Source organism: Ascaphus truei, chromosome 14 (assembly GCF_040206685.1).
Source record: "Ascaphus truei isolate aAscTru1 chromosome 14, aAscTru1.hap1, whole genome shotgun sequence".
Classification (NCBI taxonomy): Eukaryota; Metazoa; Chordata; class Amphibia; order Anura; family Ascaphidae; genus Ascaphus; species Ascaphus truei.
Window position 1 is genome coordinate 20,114,349 of NC_134496.1, and position 20,305 is coordinate 20,134,653.

Consider the following 20,305-nt stretch of genomic DNA (forward strand, 5'->3'; position numbering starts at 1 on the left):
AGGTGTAAGTGGGGCGTCTCCGTATCGTACACAAGGTGTAAGTGGGGCGTCTCCGTATCGTACACAAGGTGTAAGTGGGGCGTCTCCGTATAGTACACAAGGTGTAAGTGGAGTGTATGCAGAGCGCTGGCGCTCGGGTGTAAAGGAGAAGTGACGCAGAGAGGAAGCTGACAGGAAGGAGCGGGGAGCACTCTAACCGCAAGGAACTAGAGAGATGACGACTGAGAGAGACTGCAGGGAGAGGAGTGTGTATGTGAAGGGAGGAAGTGAGCGAGAGAGACCACAGCGAGGAGAGGCCGCAGAGAGGGAGGAGAAAGAAGTAGTGTAAGGGAGACCGTAGGTAGGCTAGTAATAGAGAGCGGAAAGAGCAAGACCGAGGGGAGGAGAGTGCGCGTGTGCAAAGGAGTGAACGCGCGAGTGCAAGGGTTGCGAGTGCGAGGGGAGGAGAGAGACTGAGCGAAGATAGAAAACAGTGCAAGGAAGGAAGAGACCGCAGAGAGAAAACGAAGGCGCTTGTCAGAAAGAAAGACAAGGAGGTAAGTTATCGGAGACCTATAGACTCAGACCCTATAAATGGGATGTAAGATGGAGGCCCATCCTATAACTATCCTAGCGTAGAAATATGAAATACGATGGAAGCTCCAACCTATAAAGTGAAGCGCAGACCCTATAGAAGTCCTGTTTTATAAATTGGATATTCAAGATGGGTGCAGACCCTATAGAAGTCCTGTTGTATAAATAGGATATAATACAGGATAGGCTCAGACCCTATAGAAGTCCTGTTTTATAAATAGGATATACAAGATGGGCGCAGATCCTATAAACCGGAGTAAAGAACAGTAATGTGCTTCTGCAGAAATATAATTTGTTGTAATCTATATACAGTATATAGCCATAGTACATATAGCCTTAAAGTCTCTCATTGGAAGACGGTCTCACTCATTGAAAGGCTGTCTCACACAATGGAAGGCGGTCTCACACATTGAAAGGCTGTCTCACACAATGGAAGGCGGTCTCACACATTGAAAGGCTGTCTCACTCATTGGAAGGCGGTCTCACACATTGGAAGGCAGTCTCATTGGGAAGGTCTCACTCATTAGACATGCCTCACTCATTATAAGGCAGTCTAACTACTTAGCAGTCAGTATACATCCCCTGTCCTCTCTCCCCATCAGTGCGGGCGATTTAAAGATGGCCGGCATTAAGACGTCCAGTGGAGATTACATTGACTCCTCCTGGGAGCTGAAGGTCCATGTGGAGGATATGGGGGAGGACGCTGACCCTGTGACACTCCGAGTGACAGGTGACACTCACATCGGTGGGGTCATGTTGCAGGTGGTGGAGAAAATGGGTGAGTATCAAAAAGTAACCCCTCCCCTGCCAGAGACCTGCAGAGAGTCATGTGTCTGTATAATCAGCATTCCCCAGGCCTGTCTGTGGTCAGTCACTTCCCCTCTCCTCTCCCGCTGTCCCCTCCTCTCCCCTGTCAGGGACTGTGGTTTTGTGACCAAAATAACCCAGAGGAGAGAAAATGGGAAGATGATTTAGAGAGGACACTGACTGTCACTGAGAGAGGGGACACTGTGACTGTCACGGAGAGAGGGGACACTGTGAATGTCACAGAGAGGGGACACTGACTGTCACGGAGAGAGGGGACACTGTGACTGTCACTGAGAGGACACCTGTGCATTACGTCACTGTCCATCCTCTCCAACCACGTCTTCCCCAGGACTGGTCTGACCCTGTATTATAATGTCCCCGAGTTATAGTGTGATCCTGTTATTATAACGTCCCTGTCACGTACACGCTGTGAGTGTGTGCCGGGGGTCACCTACACACTGCCCACCCACTGTCCCACAGCGCGCACACACACACACCTCACACAACACCTCAATTACACTGCCAACACCAGGATTCATTTAACCCTTTGGGTTCCTGAAGACGCAGATCGCGCCCTGTTTTCCAATGGGAGAGCAGGACGCGATGTTAAGGGAAACTGGAAAAGGAGAACGCCTCCTCTTCTGTATCCATGTTAAGGGTCACCGCAGTGATGTGACCCATCCGGCACTCAAAGGGTTAAGGGCTTATATCTATGGCCCTCAAAGCAAATGCAACGACTTCCCCCAAATCCCAGTTTAACAAAACAGGATAGTAAAAAGGGCCCTAAAATGAGAACAATCCCTTCAGAGGCAAATCGGTTCAACTAGAGCCCAGAGACGGTACTTATTGCATTCTGTGTTTCCTATAACAGAAGGCGGTACAGTATTGTGCTGGCTGCAGTACACATGCACAGCCCGTTTATACAATAAAAAGGACTAGAGCACAAAACCTATTACCCCACAAGGGCCCAGGCAGGGGGCTCATTGTGAGTAAAGGCATGCGAACGCTTAGCATTATTTTGTGGATTTGGGCCAAAGTCTTGTAGATGTGAGATGCATCAATTGGATCCTCTCCTTGCTCCTTCTTGGCTGTGCGCTACTCCTCACTTTCCTAACAATCATAAAGTCCGTTACCTGTGTGCAGCCCCCGCACCTGTGTGCAGCCCCCGCAGTAATTGGCATTCCTGGTGTGCCCTATCCGCGGAGTATCTGTGTGAAACGGGCACAACCACAGCTGCATGAAAAATATAGACCAGGAGTGGCCAACTCCAGTCCTCAAGGGCCACCAACAGGACAGGTTTTCCGGATATCCCTGCTTCAGCAGTTGGCTCAATCAGTGGCTCGGTTGTAGACTGAGCCACTGATTGAACCACTTGTGCTGAAGCAGTGTTATCCTTACAACTTGACCTGTTGGTGGCCCCTGAGGACTGGAGTTGGTGGCCCCTGAGTACTGGAGTTGGTGGCCCCTGAGTACTGGAGTTGGTGGCCCCTGAGTACTGGAGTTGGTGGCCCCTGAGTACTGGAGTTGGTGGCCCCTGAGTACAGGAGTTGGTGGCCCCTGAGTACTGGAGTTGGTGGCCCCTGAGTACTGGAGTTGGTGGCCCCTGGGTACTGGAGTTGGTGACCCCTGGATACTGGAGTTGGTGGCCCCTGAGGCCTGGAATTGGTGGCTCCTGAGGCCTGGAGTTGGTGACTCCTGAGGCCTGGAGTTTGTGGCCCCTGAAGCCTGGAGTTTCTGGCCCCTGAGGCCTGGAGTTTGTGGCCCCTGAGGCCTGGAGTTTGTGGCGCCTGGAGTTTGTGGCCCCTGAGGCCTGGAGTTTGTGGCCCCTGAGGCCTGGAGTTTGTGGCCCCTGAGGCCTGGAGTTGGCCGCCCCTGGTATAGACAGTTAGAGAAAGTCGGTCACTGAGAGAGCACACAGTTAGATTTCCTGGGTGTGCACATTAGGCCCAAAGCCTCAGCTTGTAACACACAGACTCCCACTGAGACAGCACTTAGCAAAAAGGATTAACCCTTGATTGCCAAACTGTGCACAAAATATAACCCTTACATGGCTATTTTGTCCGTGTTATAATAATATCCCGTGTTATAATAATGTCCCGTGTTATAATAATGTCCCGTGTTATAATAATGTCCCCGCGTCGTACTGTCCCCGCGTCGTACTGTCCCCGCGTCGTACTGTCCCCGCGTCGTACTGTCCCCGCGTCGTACTGTCCCCGCGTCACACTGTCCCCGTATGATTATCTCACTCTCCCTGTGTCATGACGTCTCTGTCCTCCCCAGGTCTCTCCAAGGACTGGTCAGACCATGCTCTGTGGTGGCAGCAGAAGCGTCAGTGGCTGTTGAAGACGAGCTGGACGCTGGATAAGTTTGGGGTTCTGGCGGACGCCCGCATCCTCTTCACCCCGCAGCACAAACCTGTCATCCTGTCCTTGCCCAGTCAGCGCTCCCTGCGACTCCGTGTCTGCTTCTCCAGCACGGCGTTCAGCGCGTGTGCCGGAGTCTGCCGGCTCCTGGGTGAGTGTGCCAGAGCCCTGCAGAGTGCCGCTTAACCCCTCACCTGCCAGAGCCCTGCAGAGTGCCGCTTAACCCCTCACCTGCCAGAGCCCTGTAGAGTGCCGCTTAACCCCTCACCTGCCAGAGCCCTGCAGAGTGCCGCTTAACCCCTCACCTGCCAGAGCCCTGCAGAGTGCCGCTTAACCCCTCACCTGCCAGAGCCCTGCAGAGTGCCGCTTAACCCCTCACCTGCCAGAGCCCTGCAGAGTGCCGCTTAACCCCTCACCTGCCAGAGCCCTGCGGCGCGCCGCTTAACCCCTCACCTGCCAGAGCCCTGCAAAGCGCCACTTAACCCCTCACCTGCCAGAGCCCTGCAGAGTGCCGCTTAACCCCTCACCTGCCAGAGCCCTGCGGAGCGCCGCTTAACCCCTCACCTGCCAGAGCCCTGCAGAGCGCCGCTTAACCCCTCACCTGCCAGAGTGCCACTTAACCCCTCACCTGCCAGAGCCCTGCAGCGTGCCGCTTAACCCCTCACCTGCCAGAGCCCTGCAGAGCTCTGCTTAGTCCCTCACCTGCCAGAACGTCGCTTAACCCCTCATCTGCCAGCCCTGCAGAGTGTCGCTTAACCCCTCCCCTGCCAGAGCCCTGAAGAGCGTCGCTTAACCCCTCACCAGCCAGAGCCCGCAGAGCGTTGCTTAACCCCTCACCTGCCAGAGCCCGCAGAGCATTGCTTAACCCCTCCCCTGCCAGAGCCCGCAGAGCGTTGCTTAACCCCTCCCCGCCAGAGCCCGCAGAGCGTTGCTTAACCCCTCACCTGCCAGAGCCCGCAGAGCGTTGCTTAACCCCTCCCCTGCCAGAGCCCGCAGAGCGTTGCTTAACTCCTCCCCTGCCAGAGCCTGCAGAGCGTTGCTTAACCCCTCCCCTGCCAGAGCCCTGCTTAGCGCCTCTCCCCGCCCAGGTCTCAGGCGCCCGGAGGAGCTGTCCTTCCTGAAGGCCCCGGAGGAACCAGAGAAGAAGAAGAAGAAAGGGAAAGACCCCGTGACACAGGAGATATTTGACCTGACTTCTCTGAATCCCCCCCAGGGTAATTTACGCCCCCTCTGCCCTCCCCCCCCCCAGGGTAACTCACTCCTCCTCCCTGCATCACCCCCAGGATAATGCACACCCCCTTCGTGCATCCCCCCCATGGTAACGCACGCCCCTTCCCTGCAGCCCCCCCAGGTTAAGGCACGCCCCTCCCTGAATCCCCCCAGGGTCACGCACGGCCCCTCCATGCATCCCCCCCCATGTTAACGCATGCCCCCTCCCTGCATCCCCCCCCCCATGGTAATGCACATCCCGCCCTGCATCCTCCCCAGAGTAACGCACGCCCCTTTCTTGAATCCCCCCCCAGGGTAACGCACGCCCTCTCCCTGCATTCCCCCCAGGGTAACGCACGCCCCCTCTCTGCATCCCCCCCAGGGTAACGCACGCCCCCTCTCTGCATCCCCCACAGGGTAACGCACGCCCCCTTTCTGCATCCCCCCCAGGGTAACGCACGCCCCCTCTCTGCATCCCACCCAGGGTAACGCACGCCCCCTCTCTGCATCCCCCCCAGGGTAACGCACGCCCCCTCTCTGCATCCCACCCAGGGTAACGCACGCCCCCTCTCTGCATCCCCCCCAGGGTAACGCACGCCCCCTCTCTGCATCCCACCCAGGGTAACGCACGCCCCCTCTCTGCATCCCCCACAGGGTAACGCACGCCCCCTCTCTGCATCCCCCACAGGGTAACGCACGCCCCCTCTCTGCATCCCACCCAGGGTAACGCACGCCCCCTCTCTGCATCCCACCCAGGGTAACGCACGCCCCCTCTCTGCATCCCACCCAGGGTAACGCACGCCCCCTCTCTGCTATGGGCAACATGAACAAGAATAGACCCGGTGTTGATTCACTGTGTTTATATAAATATTATACGCAAACCAGAAAACATTATAAGTGTCAAAAAAAAAAAAAAAAAAATATATATATATATCTATATACAGTGGTTGACAAATCACCAAAAAATCTACTCGCCACCTAGTACCAAACGTGTGCTGCTTGGGCCAATATTTACTCGCCCGGGGGTTAAATCCACTCGCCCGGGGCGAGCAAATGTATAGGTTTGTCGAACACTGTATATATATATGTATGTATATATATATATATATATATATATATATAATCAAAAAATAAATAGATGATACCGTTCTGTGGCTAACGAAATGCTTTTATTTGTGCGAGCTTTCGAGATACACTGATCTCTTCTTCCGGCGATGTTACAATGAATGAAGCAAAAGGTAAACTTAAAAGCAGTGTCTCTTGGAATGTTATCTGTGCTGTTCCTTCCCCCGGTGTGGATGTGTTTTATGGCTAGAGGTGTCAAAGGGTAACTGAAAGCAAGTGAAGAAAGAGTGTGTATGTGTATCAGTGTGAATAAAAATGAACGGAGAGCCCACAGTATAAACAGTGCTCATATATATATAGTGTGTGGGTATTATTATACTAACAGTATACTCTCTCTCTCTGTGTGTGTGTCTCCCTCTCTCTCACCCTCTTCCCCCCCTCTCTCCCTCACTTCCTCACCCCTTCCCCCTCTCTCTGTCTCTCACCGTTTCTCCCCCCCCCCTCGTTCCCCTCTCCCCCCCTCTTTCTCCCCCTCCCTCTCTCCTCTTCTCCCCTCCCTCTTTCCCCTCTCCCTTCCTCCCCCCTTCCCTCTTCCCTCCCCCCTTCCCTCCTCCCCCTTCCCTCCTCCACTTCCCTCCTCCCCCTTCCCCCCCTCCTCCCCTTCCCCTCCCTCCCCCCTCCTCCCCCTTCCTCCCCCCCTCCCCCCTACTCCCCCTTCCCCCCCCTCCTCCCTCATCCCCCCCTTCCCCCCCTCCTCCCCCATCCCCCCCTCCTCCCCCATCCCCCCCTCCTCCCCCTTCCCCCCTCCTCCCCCTTCCCCCCCTCCTCCCCCTCCCCCCCCGCTCCCCCTCTTTCTCTCCCCTTCGCTTCCCTTCTCTCTCTCCCCCCCGCTCCCCCTCTTTCTCTCCCCACCCCTCCCCCTCTCCGCTCCCCCTTTCCACCCCCTCTCCCCCCCTGCTCCCCTTCTCTCACTCAGGCTCTGGAGTGCAGGTGCAGCCGGGGGGAGTCCCCGCTCACTTCACGGTCAGTCCTGAGGCACAGGAGAGTTACAGGGCTTTGTCCATTTGTCAGACCGGTCTGACCACGGAAGACATACAGAGGAGATATAAACCCAGCTCTGTGACCGATAAGACTTTAATACACGGCAGGTGAGCAATTCACCCCCCCCCCCTCACTGTCACTCTCTCTCCCATTCACACTGTCTCTCTCACTCCCTCTCACCCTCACTCTGTGTCTCTCTCACTCTGTCTGTCCCCACCCCCCTCTTTCACTGTGTGTCTGTCTCTCCCTATCTCTCTTTCACTCAGTGTCTCTCTCTCTCCCCCTCTCTCACTCTGTCATTCTCTCCCCCTCACTCTCACTCGGTCTCTCCCCCACATCTCCCTCCCATTCTGTCACTCTCTCCCTCTGCCTCTCCCCCCCTCTCACTCTATGTCACTCTCCTCCCCCTCTCCCCCCCTCTCTTGGGGTAGGTGGCTGGACTCCTCACGGTCCCTGATGCAGCAGGGGGTACAAGAAGGAGACAGACTGTGGCTGCAATTCAAATATTACACCTTCTATGACCTGGATCCAAAGGTGAGAGGGATAGAGGGGAGGGAGGAGAGAGATTGGATGAGAGAGATGATACAGGAGAGGGAAAGTCCCCCCTGTCCTGTGCCTCTGTCCCCCCGTCCTGTGCCTCTGTCCCCCCGTCCTGTGCCTCTGTCCCCCCGTCCTGTGCCTCTGTCCCCCCGTCCTGTGCCTCTGTCCCCCCGTCCTGTGCCTGTCCCCACGTCCTGTGCCTCTATCCCCGTCCTGTGTCTCTGCCCCCCCATCCTATGCCTCTGACCGCCCCGTCCTGTTCCTCTGTCCCCCTTCTTTTGCCTCTGTCCCTCCGTCCTGTGCCCCTTTCCCCCGTCCTGTGCCCCTTTCCCCCGTGCTGTGCCCCTTTCCCCCGTCCAGTGCCCCTTTCCCCCGTCCAGTGCCCCTTTCCCCCGTCCAGTGCCCCTTTCCCCCGTCCTGTTCCCCTTTCCCCCGTCCTGTTCCCCTTTCCCCCGTCCTGTTCCCCTTTCCCCCGTCCAGTGCCCCTTTCCCCCGTCCAGTGCCCCTTTCCCCCGTCCAGTGCCCCTTTTCCCCGTCCTGTTCCCCTTTCCCCCGTCCTGTTCCCCTTTCCCTCTTCTGTGCCTCTGACCCCCCCCCCCCGGCCTGTGCTTCTTTCCCTCATCCTGTGCCTCTTTCCCTCATCCTGTGCCATTGCTCCCCGTGTCCTGTGCCTCTGACCCCCGTGTCCTGTGCCTCTGACCCCCTGCCCTGTGTCTCTGCCCCCCTCAGTTTGACGTGGTGCGTATTAACCTGCTGTATGAGCAGGCGCGGTGGGCGGTGCTGCTGGAAGAGACGGAGTGTACAGAGGAGGAGATGATGGTGTTCGCAGCGTTGCAGGTACCCGGGGAAGGACGGTGTAACGCAGAAACACAGTGCGCGCTGTCCCCAAAATCCTTTTATCTTCCGAGCGGGGATAGTGTTTCCTCCTCTGCTCCTATTCTCCCGCAATCAGCGGGAACCAAAGAACATATCACACAAGAAAGAGCGCAATAGGAAAAACGCAATCAGTTCCAGCGCAATAAAAATGATATAAAAGGAACAAATAACACAATAAAATAGGATCACGTAGATCCAGTGATCCGCACAGCCAAAGGGATCCTCCCACGGAGGGTGGGATCCTGAGAAACCCACCGGACCCCACAGAATCTCACAGCGCTAGATTAGGAGAAGCAGTGCAGCCCGCAGTTGTTTAGAGTTGGCGTCTTTGTGGAGCTGAAGGGATGGCAGCATCCGGGTATCTGTCGTCCCGGTATCACGTAGCTGCGTGATGACTTCACCACAACGCGTTTCGCGTCTCAATGACGCTTCATCGGGGTTCAGGGGACGGACGGACGGACGGACAGACAGATATATGGGACTCCTGGTTAATATTGAGGGGTTTCCTCTCCTCCCCCCTCAGTACCATGTGAATAAGCTTTCGGTGACCTCTGACCCCATGGAGATGCCTCGTGACCCCGCTCTGCAGGACCTGGAGGAGGCGCTGTCACATCTAGAGGTCAAACTGGAGGCAAATACCCCCAGCGAAGCCCTGGTGAGGGTCACACAGCTATCTCTCTCTGCCACGGTGTGCACGGCTATCTCTCTCTGCCACGGTGTGCACGGCTATCTCTCACTGCCACAGTGTGCACCGCTATCTCTCACTGCCACGGTGTGCACGGTTATCTCTCACTGCCACGGTGTGCGCAGCTCTCTCTCACTGCCATGGTGTGCGCAGCTCTCTCTCACTGCCACGGTGTGCACGGCTATCTCTCACTGCCATGGTGTGCGCAGCTCTCTCTCACTGCCACGGTGTGCACGGCTATCTCTCACTGCCACGGTGTGCACGGCTATCTCTCACTGCCACGGTGTGCACGGTTATCTCTCACTGCCACGGTGTGCGCAGCTCTCTCTCACTGCCATGGTGTGCGCAGCTCTCTCTCACTGCCACGGTGTGCACGGCTATCTCTCACTGCCACGGTGTGCGCAGCTCTCTCTCACTGCCATGGTGTGCGCAGCTCTCTCTCACTGCCACGGTGTGCGCAGCTCTCTCTCACTGCCACGGTGTGCACGGCTATCTCTCACTGCCACGGTGTGCACGGCTATCTCTCACTGCCATGGTGTGCGCAGCTCTCTCTCTGCCACGGTGTGCACGGCTATCTCTCACTGCCACGGTGTGCGCAGCTCTCTCTCACTGCCATGGTGTGCGCAGCTCTCTCTCACTGCCACGGTGTGCGCAGCTCTCTCTCACTGCCACGGTGTGCACGGCTATCTCTCACTGCCACGGTGTGCGCAGCTCTCTCTCACTGCAACGGTGTGCGCAGCTCTCTCTCACTGCCACGGTGTGCGCAGCTCTCTCTCACTGCCACGGTGTGCACGGCTATCTCTCACTGCCACGGTGTGCGCGGCTCTCTCTCACTGCCACGGTGTGCGCAGCTCTCTCTCACTGCCACGGTGTGCGCAGCTCTCTCTCACTGCCACGGTGTGCGCAGCTCTCTCTCACTGCCACGGTGTGCGCAGCTCTCTCTCACTGCCACGGTGTGCGCAGCTCTCTCTCACTGCCACGGTGTGCACGGCTATCTCTCACTGCCACGGTGTGCGCGGCTATCTCTCACTGCCACGGTGTGCGCAGCTCTCTCTCACTGCCACGGTGTGCGCAGCTCTCTCTCACTGCCACGGTGTGCACAGCTCTCTCTCACTGCCACGGTGTGCGCAGCTCTCTCTCACTGCCACGGTGTGCACGGCTATCTCTCACTGCCACGGTGTGCACGGCTATCTCTCACTGCCACGGTGTGCGCGGCTATCTCTCACTGCCACGGTGTGCACGGCTATCTCTCACTGCCACGGTGTGCACGGCTATCTCTCACTGCCATGGTGTGCGCAGCTATCTCTCTCTGCCACGGTGTGCGCGGCTATCTCTCACTGCCACGGTGTGCGCAGCTCTCTCTCACTGCCACGGTGTGCACGGCTATCTCTTCCCCCCTTTATCCCGCAGGAAGGAATCCAGGTTGAACCAGAACTGCAAGAATATCTGCGCGTGTTCAGGTAAATACCTTCCCCCCAATCCCTGCCCCTCCCCCCAATCCCTGCCCCTCCCCTCAATCCCTGCCCTCCCCCCAATCCCTGCCCCTCCCTGGGATAACTACCCCCAATCCCTGCCCCTCCCTGGGATAACTACCCCCAATCCCTGCCCCTCCCCCCAATCCCTGCCCCTCCCCCCAATCCCTGCCCCTCCCCTCAATCCCTGCCCCTCCCCCCAATCCCTGCCCCTCCCCCCAATCCCTGCCCCTCCCGGGGATAACTACCCTGTGACAGGGTAAATAAAAGCCACCAGTTATATGCCTGGAAAACCTATGTCTAGTCTGCAGTGCAGCACTGACTAGGTTAACTTCAGCTGGGAACCTCAGGACAATTAGTTGGATCCCAGCTGCCTAATCAAGGTGTGTTAAAACCCAGGCTGTAGACACATGGAGGCTGGCTGTTGATGAGAGAGGAGTAAGAAGTAAAGAGATTCCTGAAAACAAGGTCTGAGTAGCAAAGCAGTTGTATTGTGAACTGTCTGTCCCCTGCATAGAAAAGGGTAGCTGCCTTATATATAAACTGTCTGCTAAAGAGAAACTGTTTTGTTTGGTTTGCTGAAGAAAAAGCCATTTTCGTTTTTGCTGATGAAAAGCTATTTTTGTTTTGTGTGCTGTATATCTTTTAAGGCTAAATAAAATAGCCTTGTCAAGAAACCCACGTGTGCAGTTGCATGTACCCTGCAACATATGGTGTTAGTAGTGGGATGTTTTTTTTCAAAAGGCTCCTGCAGTTAAAGGGCCACACACACACACACACACACACACACAAGAATGGAAAAAATGTTGAAAGAGTTTCTGTGTGAGCAAACCAGACAGCAGGGACAGTTAATGCAGGAGCAGGCCCGGCTGCAAGCGGAGAGAGATGAAACACTACAAGCAGCACAGGATGAGCGGATTGCCAAGCTGCTGACCCAATTCCAAGGGTCTGCCAGTGCAGAACTAGCAAGCAGACCCCTGATACTCCTGAGGAAAATGGCTCCGAACGAGGATCCAGAGGCTTTTTTACTGACTTTTGAAAGAGTTGCCGAAGCTCAGGGCTGGGCTACAGATCGCTGGGCAACTGCTTTGGTCCCGCTCCTCATAGGAGAAGCCCAGGCCTCATATCAGTGCCTCCCAGCAGATCAGGCAACGGACTACCGACAAGTAAAAGCCGCCATACTGGATCGCTTAGGTCTGACCCCAGAGACCTACCGGCAGCAGTTCTGGAACATGAAGTACACCGCTAAGATGAGACCCCGGGTCCTCGCTCAGCGATTATTGGACTTATGTACGCGCTGGATACAACCCGAGGAGTGCACTAAGGAGGCAATTCTTGAGCAGGTGGTTTTGGAACAATTTCTACAAATAATACCCCCTTCCGCACGCTCGTGGGTAAAACGCCACGCTGCTGAAACCCTAGCTTTGGCGGTCCAACTCGTGGAGAACTTCCTTGGGGCTGAGCAGCAGGCGAGTGTCCTGGACCCGACTCCACCGGCACTTGCGGACGCCCAAAGAGGGAGGTCGAATCAATGGGGAACCTACGGCCCGTCACGGAACCGCCAAGTCCAACGGAAGGAGCAGTCGTTCCAGCAAGGACGGAGTCCAAATGCTGGTCCCCGCAGAGACCCTCATCTCCTTCCGGATGTCGGCTCGTTGCAAAGTGAGAGGACGTCGCCACAGGACCACCAGATGCCTGGACTCCAGTAACTGGTCCAGCGGAGCGCTATCCACAGCCCCCTCCTGCGAGGGAACCCTCTCCATGTTTCGCCTGCAGAGAACAAGGCCACCGGTATGTGGACTGTCCACAGATGGATTGTTCATTCAGCAGAACCGTCGCCTCGGCTTTTACTGAGGAAAATTACAAGCCCTGGCTACTTCCAGCCCTGATTGGGGGAAAAACCATCCAGGCCCTTGTAGATTCGGGCTCTGGGAAAACTCTGGTCCTCCAGGAACTGTTACCGCCCAACGTGTGTTCTTTTGACTCCCCATGGAGCATAGAATGTATACACGGCGATGTAAAACGCTATACGATGGCCAAAATCCGGCTAAAGGTAAAAGGTCAGGAGGCTTACCTCGAAGTAGGAGTCGCTCCTTGGCTCCCTGCCCCCGTTGTGCTCGGTCGGGACTGGCCTTTCTTTTCGGACCTAATGGCCCCAGTCTTTCACGAGGAGCCTCCTTCTAGGGCTCAGGAGAACCCTGGCAAACTGTTCCCCTTCTCGGCAGACCTTTTTCCCTGTAGACACCGGGTTCAAAAGACTCGGAAGCAAAGACGCTTGGACAAACAGGACTGGTTGCAGAAATCTGGGTCTCAAGGTGACCATTCTAGTAGTCAGAGGTCACAAGTGATGGCTGGGGATGGCCAAAGGGAGGGGATATGGGCCATGGAGATTTACCAGACCTGTACCTCCCTGACTTTCGCCAGAAGCAAAGGGAAGACCCAGTCCTTGCTAGACAGTATGACAAGGTGGTGAAAATTGATGAACAGATTTTAGATGCACAGGGGGTGATAGTATTCCCCCATTTTGAGCTATCAAAGGATATCCTATATAGGGTGAATAGGCAGACACAAACAGGGGAGGTCACCAGACAGATATTATTTCCCAAGGCGTTTGTTAAATCTGTGTTCACTCTAGCCCATACTGTCCCTTGGGGTGGTCACCTGGGCAGGGATAAAACATTGGACCGTATTTCATCCCGATTCTATTGGCCAGGGATGCATAGTGATATTGCTAAGCTATGTGCAGCATGTCCGGAGTGCCAGCTAACTAGTCCAAAAGGACAAAAACCAGCCCCTTTGGTTCCTCTACCCTTGGTGTCAGTTCCCTTTGAGAGGATTGGGGTAGACTTGGTAGGACCTCTAGAACCTTCTGCGAAAGGACACAGGTTTATCCTTGTAATAGTGGACTATGCAACAAGGTATCCTGAGGCGTTCCCCCTGAGAACAGCAACGGCGAAGCAAGTAGCCAACAAGTTGTTGGAGCTGTTCTCACGGGTTGGACTTCCCCAGGTTATGTTGACAGACCAAGGTACAAATTTCATGGCTAAACTGATGCAGGATGTCTTAAAGTTACTAGAGGTCAAGTCTGTTCGGACATCGGTCTACCATCCACAGACTGACGGATTGGCGGAAAGATTTAACCGAACTCTAAAAGGGATGCTGAGGAAATTTGTAGATTCAGACAAGAGAGCCTGGGATGAACTTCTCCCTTTTCTGCTGTTTGCAGTGCAGGAAGTTCCCCAGGCCTCCACGGGATTCTCTCCATTTGAATTGCTCTATGGCCGCCAGGCCCGGGGTATCCTAGACCTCCTAAAGGAGTCCTGGGAGGAACAGCAGTCCCCTTCTAAGAATACCCTGCAATATGTACTAGACCTTAGGAAGCGCCTAGATGTGGTCGGCCATTTTGCCAGGGAGAATCTTAGATCAGCCCAGGACAGTCAGGAGAGACATTACAATCAGAATGCTCGCATGAGAGTGTTTCACCCGGGAGCCCAGGTGATGTTATTGTTACCCAGTTGCGAGAGTAAACTCCTGGCCAAATGGCAGGGCCCATTCGAAGTACTCCGCCGTACGGGTGATGTGGATTACGAGATCGCTCAACCAGGGTCCAGGAAGGGTAAACAAATTTACCATGTGAACTTGCTGAAACCCTGGAAGATGCAGCGGTCTCTATTCATCCACTGGTGGAGGAGGAAACGGACTTGGGTCCTCAGCCTCCACGGGAGAACATTGTGAGTGACGTTAAAATCCCAATGGGTAAACAGTTGTCCTCTGAACAAAAAGGGGACTTGTTATCAATAATTACACAATTCCAGGATGTTTTTTCTGACTTACCAGGACAAACTAACTTAATTTCTCATGCAATCGAGACAGCACCTGGGGTAAAAGTACGTTCCCGTCCTTATAGGTTGCCTGAAAGTCGTAGGGCTCTGGTAGAGAAGGAGGTACAAGAAATGTTACACTTAGGAGTGATTGAGGAATCATGCAGTGAGTGGTGTAGTCCACTAATTATGGTCCCTAAACCCGATGGGAAGGTAAGATTTTGTGTGGACCTCCGAAAGGTCAATGCGGTATCCAAGTTTGACGCATATCCGATGCCAAGGGTGGACGAATTAATTGACGCCCTTGGTAACGCGGAATATATATCCACGTTGGACTTGACAAAAGGATACTGGCAAATACCCTTAGAGGAAAAGTCCAAATGCAAAACAGCCTTAACCACTCCCATGGGTTTATACCAGTTTGTGACAATGCCATTTGGACTGCATGGAGCCCCAGCCACATTTCAGAGACTCATGGATAAGGTACTGAGGCCCCATAGGACTTATGCCGCAGCCTACCTAGATGACATTGTCATTTCTAGTAAACACTGGCGGGCCCATCTAAATAGGCTGAAAGCGGTCCTCAAATCTCTGAGAGGCAGGGCTCACAGCCAACCCTAAGAAATGTGCCTTGGGTAAAGCGGAAACCAAATACTTAGGGTATGCAGTGGGAGATGGAAAAGTAAGGCCACTAGCCGACAAGGTAGCTGCCCTGAAAGAAGTTCCGACCCCCCAAACAAAAACGCAGGTAAGCTCTCTGATGGGTTTAGCAGGGTACTACCGGCGGTTCATCCCCAACTATTCGGAAGTGGCAGCCCCTTTAACAGACCTCACAAAAAAGTGTGCCCCTACACAAGTGGTGTGGTCAAGGGATTGTCAGAGAGCCTTTGAGGACATAAAAAGGTGTCTATCAGAGGGTCCCATCCTTAGAAGCCCAGACTTCAACAGCCCTTTTATAGTGCAAACAGATGCATCTGAGATAGGGCATGGGGCAGTGTTGTCACAACAGTTTGAGGGAGTTGAACATCCTATCCTTTTCCTGAGTAGGAAATTGTTCCCAAGGGAAAAAAAACTACTCAGTGATTGAGAAAGAGTGCCTCGCAGTAAAGTGGGCAATCGAGGCTTTGAGGCATTACCTGGCAGTCCATTTTACTTTGGTGACGGATCATGCTCCACTGAAGTGGTTAAATAGCATGAAGGATTCCAATGCTAGATTGACTAGGTGGTATATGGCCCTCCAACCCTTCTCATTTGAGATTCAGCATAGGCCGGGAAAAGAGAACGCAAATGCTGACTTCTTTTCTAGAGAAGGGGTGGATGGTCGGTCTTCAGCCGTGCGTAGCCCCAGCCACACACTAACAGGGGAGGAATGTGACAGGGTAAATAAAAGCCACCAGTTATATGCCTGGAAAACCTATGTCTAGTCTGCAGTGCAGCACTGACTAGGTTAACTTCAGCTGGGAACCTCAGGACAATTAGTTGGATCCCAGCTGCCTAATCAAGGTGTGTTAAAACCCAGGCAGTAGACACATGGAGCCTGGCTGTTGATGAGAGAGGAGTAAGAAGTAAAGAAGGCCTGAAAACAAGGTCTGAGTAGCAAAGCAGTTGTATTGTGAACTGTCTGTCCCCTGCATAGAAAAAGGGTAGCTGCCTTATATATAAACTGTCTGCTAAAGAGAAACTGTTTTGTTTGGTTTGCTGAAGAAAAAGCCATTTTTGTTTTTGCTGATGAAAAGCTATTTTTGTTTTGTGTGCTGCATATCTTTTAAGGCTAAATAAAACAGCCTTGTCAAGAAACCCACGTGTGCAGTTGCATGTACCCTGCAACATACCCCCAATCCCTGCCCCTCCCTGGGATAACTACCCCCAATCCCTGCCCCTCCCTGGGATAACTACCCTCTTTTTCCTGCCCCAGGTGGATAAATAGATCTCTTATCTGCCTGTCTCTGTAGTAGTCACCCCCCTCTGTCCTGCCCCTCCCTGCAGTAGTTACCCCCTCTGTCCTGCCCCTCCCTGCAGTAGTTACCCCCTCTGTCCTGCCCCTCCCTGTAGTTGTTACCCCCCTCTGCCCTTCCCCTCCCTGTGGTAGTTACCCCGTATCCTGCCCCTCCAAATGGTAGTTACCCCCTCTGCCCTGCCCCTTCCTGTGGTAGTTACCCCCCTGTCCTGCCCCTCCAAATGGTAGTTACGCCCTCTGCCCTGCCCCTCCCTGTAGTAGTTACCCCCTCTGCCCTGCCCCTCCCTGTGGTAGTTACCCTCTCTGTCCTGCCCTTCCCTGTGGTAGTTACCCCCTCTGTCCTGCCCCAGGCCTCGGAAGATGACTCTGAAGGGATATAAACAGAATTGGGTGATGCTGAAAGATACCAACATGTCCTGTTATAAAAGCAAAGAGGAGGCGCGAGGGGAACCCCTAATCCTGCTGAGCCTGAGGGGTAAGAGGGGAGGCCCTAATTCTGCTGAGCCTGAGGGGTAAGAGGGGAGCCCCTAATCCTGCTGAGCCTGAGGGGTAAGAGGGGGATCCCCTAATCCTGCTCAGCCTGAGGGGTAAGAGGGGGAGCCCCTTATCCTGCTGAGCCTGAGGGGTAAAAGAGGGAGCCCCTAATCCTGCTCAGCCTGAGGGGTAAGAGGGGGAGCCCCTAATCCTGCTGAGTCTGAGGGGTAAAAGGGGGAGCCCCTAATCCTGCTCAACCTGAGGGGTAAGAGGGGAGCCCCTAATCCTGCTCATCCTGAGGGGAAAGAGGGGAGCCCCTAATCCTGTTGATCCTGAGGGGTAAAAGGGGAGCAACTAATCCTGCTGAGCCTGAGGGGTAAGAGGGGAGCCCCTAATCCTGCTGAGCCTGAGGGGTAAGAGGGGAGCCCCTAATCCTGCTGAGCCTGAGGGGTAAAAGGGGAGCCCCCAATCCTGCTGAGCCTGAGGGGTAAGAGGGGAGCCCCTAATCCTGCTGAGCCTGAGGGGTAAAAGGGGAGCCCCTAATCCTGCTGAGCCTGAGGGGTAAAAGGGGAGCCCCCAATCCTGCTGAGCCTGAGGGGTAAGAGGGGAGCCCCTAATCCTGCTGAGCCTGAGGGGTAAAAGGGGGAGCCCCTAATCCTGCTGAGCCTGAGGGGTAAGAGGGGAGCCCCTAATCCTGCTGAGCCTGAGGGGTAAAAGGGGGAGCCCCTAATCCTGCTGAGCCTGAGGGGTAAGAGGGGAGCCCCTAATCCTGCTGAGCCTGAGGGGTAAGAGGGGGAGCCCCTAATCCTGCTGACCCTGAGGGGTAAGAGGGGGAGCCCCTAATCCTGCTGAGCCTGAGGGGTAAAAGGGGGAGCCCCTAATCCTGCTCAGCCTGAGGGATAAAAGGGGAGCCCCTAATCCTGCTCAGCCTGAGGGGTAAAAGGGGAGCCCCTAATCCTGCTGAGCCTGAGGGGTAAAAGGGGAGCCCCTAATCCTGCTGAGCCTGAGGGGTAAAAGGGGAGCCCCCAATCCTGCTGAGCCTGAGGGGTAAGAGGGAGCCCCTAATCCTGCTGAGCCTGAGGGGTAAAAGGGGAGCCCCTAATCCTGCTGAGCCTGAGGGGTAAAAGGGGAGCCCCCAATCCTGCTGAGCCTGAGGGGTAAAAGGGGAGCCCCTAATCCTGCTGAGCCTGAGGGGTAAAAGGGGGAGCCCCTAATCCTGCTGAGCCTGAGGGGTAAAAGGGGAGCCCCTAATCCTGCTGAGCCTGAGGGGTAAAAGGGGGAGCCCCTAATCCTGCTGAGCCTGAGGGGTAAGAGGGGGAGCCCCTAATCCTGCTCAGCCTGAGGGGTAAAAGGGGAGCCCCTAATCCTGCTCAGCCTGAGGGGTAAAAGGGTAGCCCATAATCCTGCTCAGCCTGAGGGGTAAAAGGGGAGCCCCTAATCCTGCTCAGCCTGAGGGGTAAAAGGGGAGCCCCTAATCCTGCTCAGCCTGAGGGGTAAGAGGGGGAGCCCCTAATCCTGCTCAGCCTGAGAGGTAAGAGGGGGAGCCCCTAATCCTGCTCAGCCTGAGGGGTAAAAGGGGGAGCCCCTAATCCTGTTGAGCCTGAGGGATAAGAGGGGGAGCCCATAATCCTGCCAAGGGAGGGGTAAGAGGTGGGGGGCTACTCCTGCCGAGCCTGAGGGGGAGTCCCGAATCCTGCTGAGCCTGAGGGGTAAAACAGGGGGGGGGCCTAATCCTGCTCATCCTGAGGGGTAAAAGGGGAAAGGGGGGGGGGGCTGATTCTGCTCTGTCTCTTTCCCCCTCAATTGTCTACTCCCTCTGTCACCCTATTTCCCCATCTCAACCTTAGTTTTATCCTTCCATCCCCATCCCCCTCTCTCACTGTATTCCCATCTCTCCCATTCCCCTCTCTCATCTAAACCCCCGTCTCTCACAATCCCCCCTCCCCTTCTCTCACACTTTCCCTTCCCTTCTCTCCCCCTCCCCTTCTCTCACACTCCCACTCCTCTCACTCCCACCCCCCTCTCACACTCCCACCCTCCTCTCACACTCCCACCCTCCTCTCTCACACTCCCACCCATCCCCTCACACTCCCCACCCCCTCACACTCCCCCACCCCCTCTCTCCCCTCTCTCACACTCCCCCTCTCTCACACTCACACTCCCCCTCTCTCACACTCACCCTCCCCTCTCTCACACTCACCCTCCCCTCTCTCACTCCCCTTCTCCTCTCACACTCCCCCTCTCTTACACACCCCTCCCCTCTCTCACCCCCCAACACCCTCTCACACTCACCCCTCTTTCTCCCTCTCACACTCCCCCCTCTCTCATATTCCCCCCTCCCCCCTCTCCCACACCCCCTCCCCCCTCCCACACCCCCTCCCCTCTCCCACACCCCCTCCCCTCTCCCACACCCCCTCCCCTCTCTCCCACACGCCCCTCTCCCACTCCCCCCTCCCACACCCTCCCTCCCACACCCACCCCCCTCCCCCTACAACACACCCCCTCCCCCTCCCACACCCCCTCCCCCTCCCACACACCCCCTCCCCCTCTCTCACACTCTACCTCCCCCTCTCTCACTCCCCCCTTCATCTCTCACACTATCCCCTCTCCCCCTCCCACTCCCCCCTTCCTCTCACACTCTCCCCCTCACACTCTCTCCCCCCTCCCACACTCCCCCTCTCACACTTCCCCCTCCCCCTCTCACGCTTCCCCCTCCCACACTGCCCCCCTCTCACACTTGCTCCCCCGCCCCTCTCCCCCTCCCCCGCCCCTCTCCCCCTCTCACACTTACTCCCCTCCCTCTCTCACACTCCCCCTTCTCCCTCTCACACGTACTCCCCTCCCTCTCTCCCCCTACCCCTCTTACACTTACTCCCCTCTCTCACACTCCCCCCTCTACCCCCCAGGGTGTGAGGTGATACCCGACGTAAACGTTTCATCTCAGAAGTTCTGTATCAGGCTCTTGGTTCCGTCCCCAGAAGGAATGAACGAGGTTTATCTGCGCTGTGAAGACGTGAGTGTCACTGTCACCTCCTGTGTCACTGTCACTTCCTGTGTCATCTCCTGTGTCACTGTCACCTCCTGTGTGCATGTCACTGTCACCTCCTGTGTCACTGTCACTTCCTGTGTCATCTCCTGTGTCACTGTCACCTCCTGTGTACGTGTCACTGTCACCTCCTGTGTGCGTGTCACTGTCACCTCCTGTGTGCGTGTCACTGTCACCTCCTGTGTGCGTGTCACTGTCACCTCCTGTGTGCGTGTCACTGTCACCTCCTGTGTGCGTGTCACTGTCACCTCCTGTGTGTGTGTGTGTCACTGTCACCTCCTGTGTGCGTGTCACTGTCACCTCCTGTGTGGGTGTCTCTGTCACCTCCTCTGTCTCTGTCACCTCCTATGTCACTGTTACCTCCTGTGTCTCTGTA

General features: G+C 55.6%; 1 protein-coding gene across 3 annotated transcripts in view; it reads left to right on the forward strand.

Annotated features, from left to right (window-relative positions):
- FERMT3 (FERM domain containing kindlin 3) overlaps positions 1-20,305 on the forward strand; it is a 26,267-nt gene continuing 5,962 nt past the window's right edge. The window contains exons 1-11 of one of the 3 annotated variants that reach the window (XM_075570020.1): positions 4-536; positions 1,176-1,351; positions 3,661-3,894; positions 4,832-4,957; positions 6,994-7,165; positions 7,490-7,592; positions 8,328-8,435; positions 8,998-9,129; positions 10,570-10,619; positions 16,760-16,884; positions 19,790-19,896. In XM_075570020.1, coding sequence (XP_075426135.1) covers positions 1,192-1,351; positions 3,661-3,894; positions 4,832-4,957; positions 6,994-7,165; positions 7,490-7,592; positions 8,328-8,435; positions 8,998-9,129; positions 10,570-10,619; positions 16,760-16,884; positions 19,790-19,896 — 1,317 coding nt within the window. In that variant the 5' untranslated portion in view covers positions 4-536; positions 1,176-1,191. Of the gene's footprint in view, positions 537-1,175; positions 1,352-3,660; positions 3,895-4,831; positions 4,958-5,551; positions 6,191-6,993; positions 7,166-7,489; positions 7,593-8,327; positions 8,436-8,997; positions 9,130-10,569; positions 10,620-16,759; positions 16,885-19,789; positions 19,897-20,305 lie in introns of those variants that run through there. The other 2 variants (XM_075570022.1, XM_075570023.1) reach the window with 2 other exon arrangements.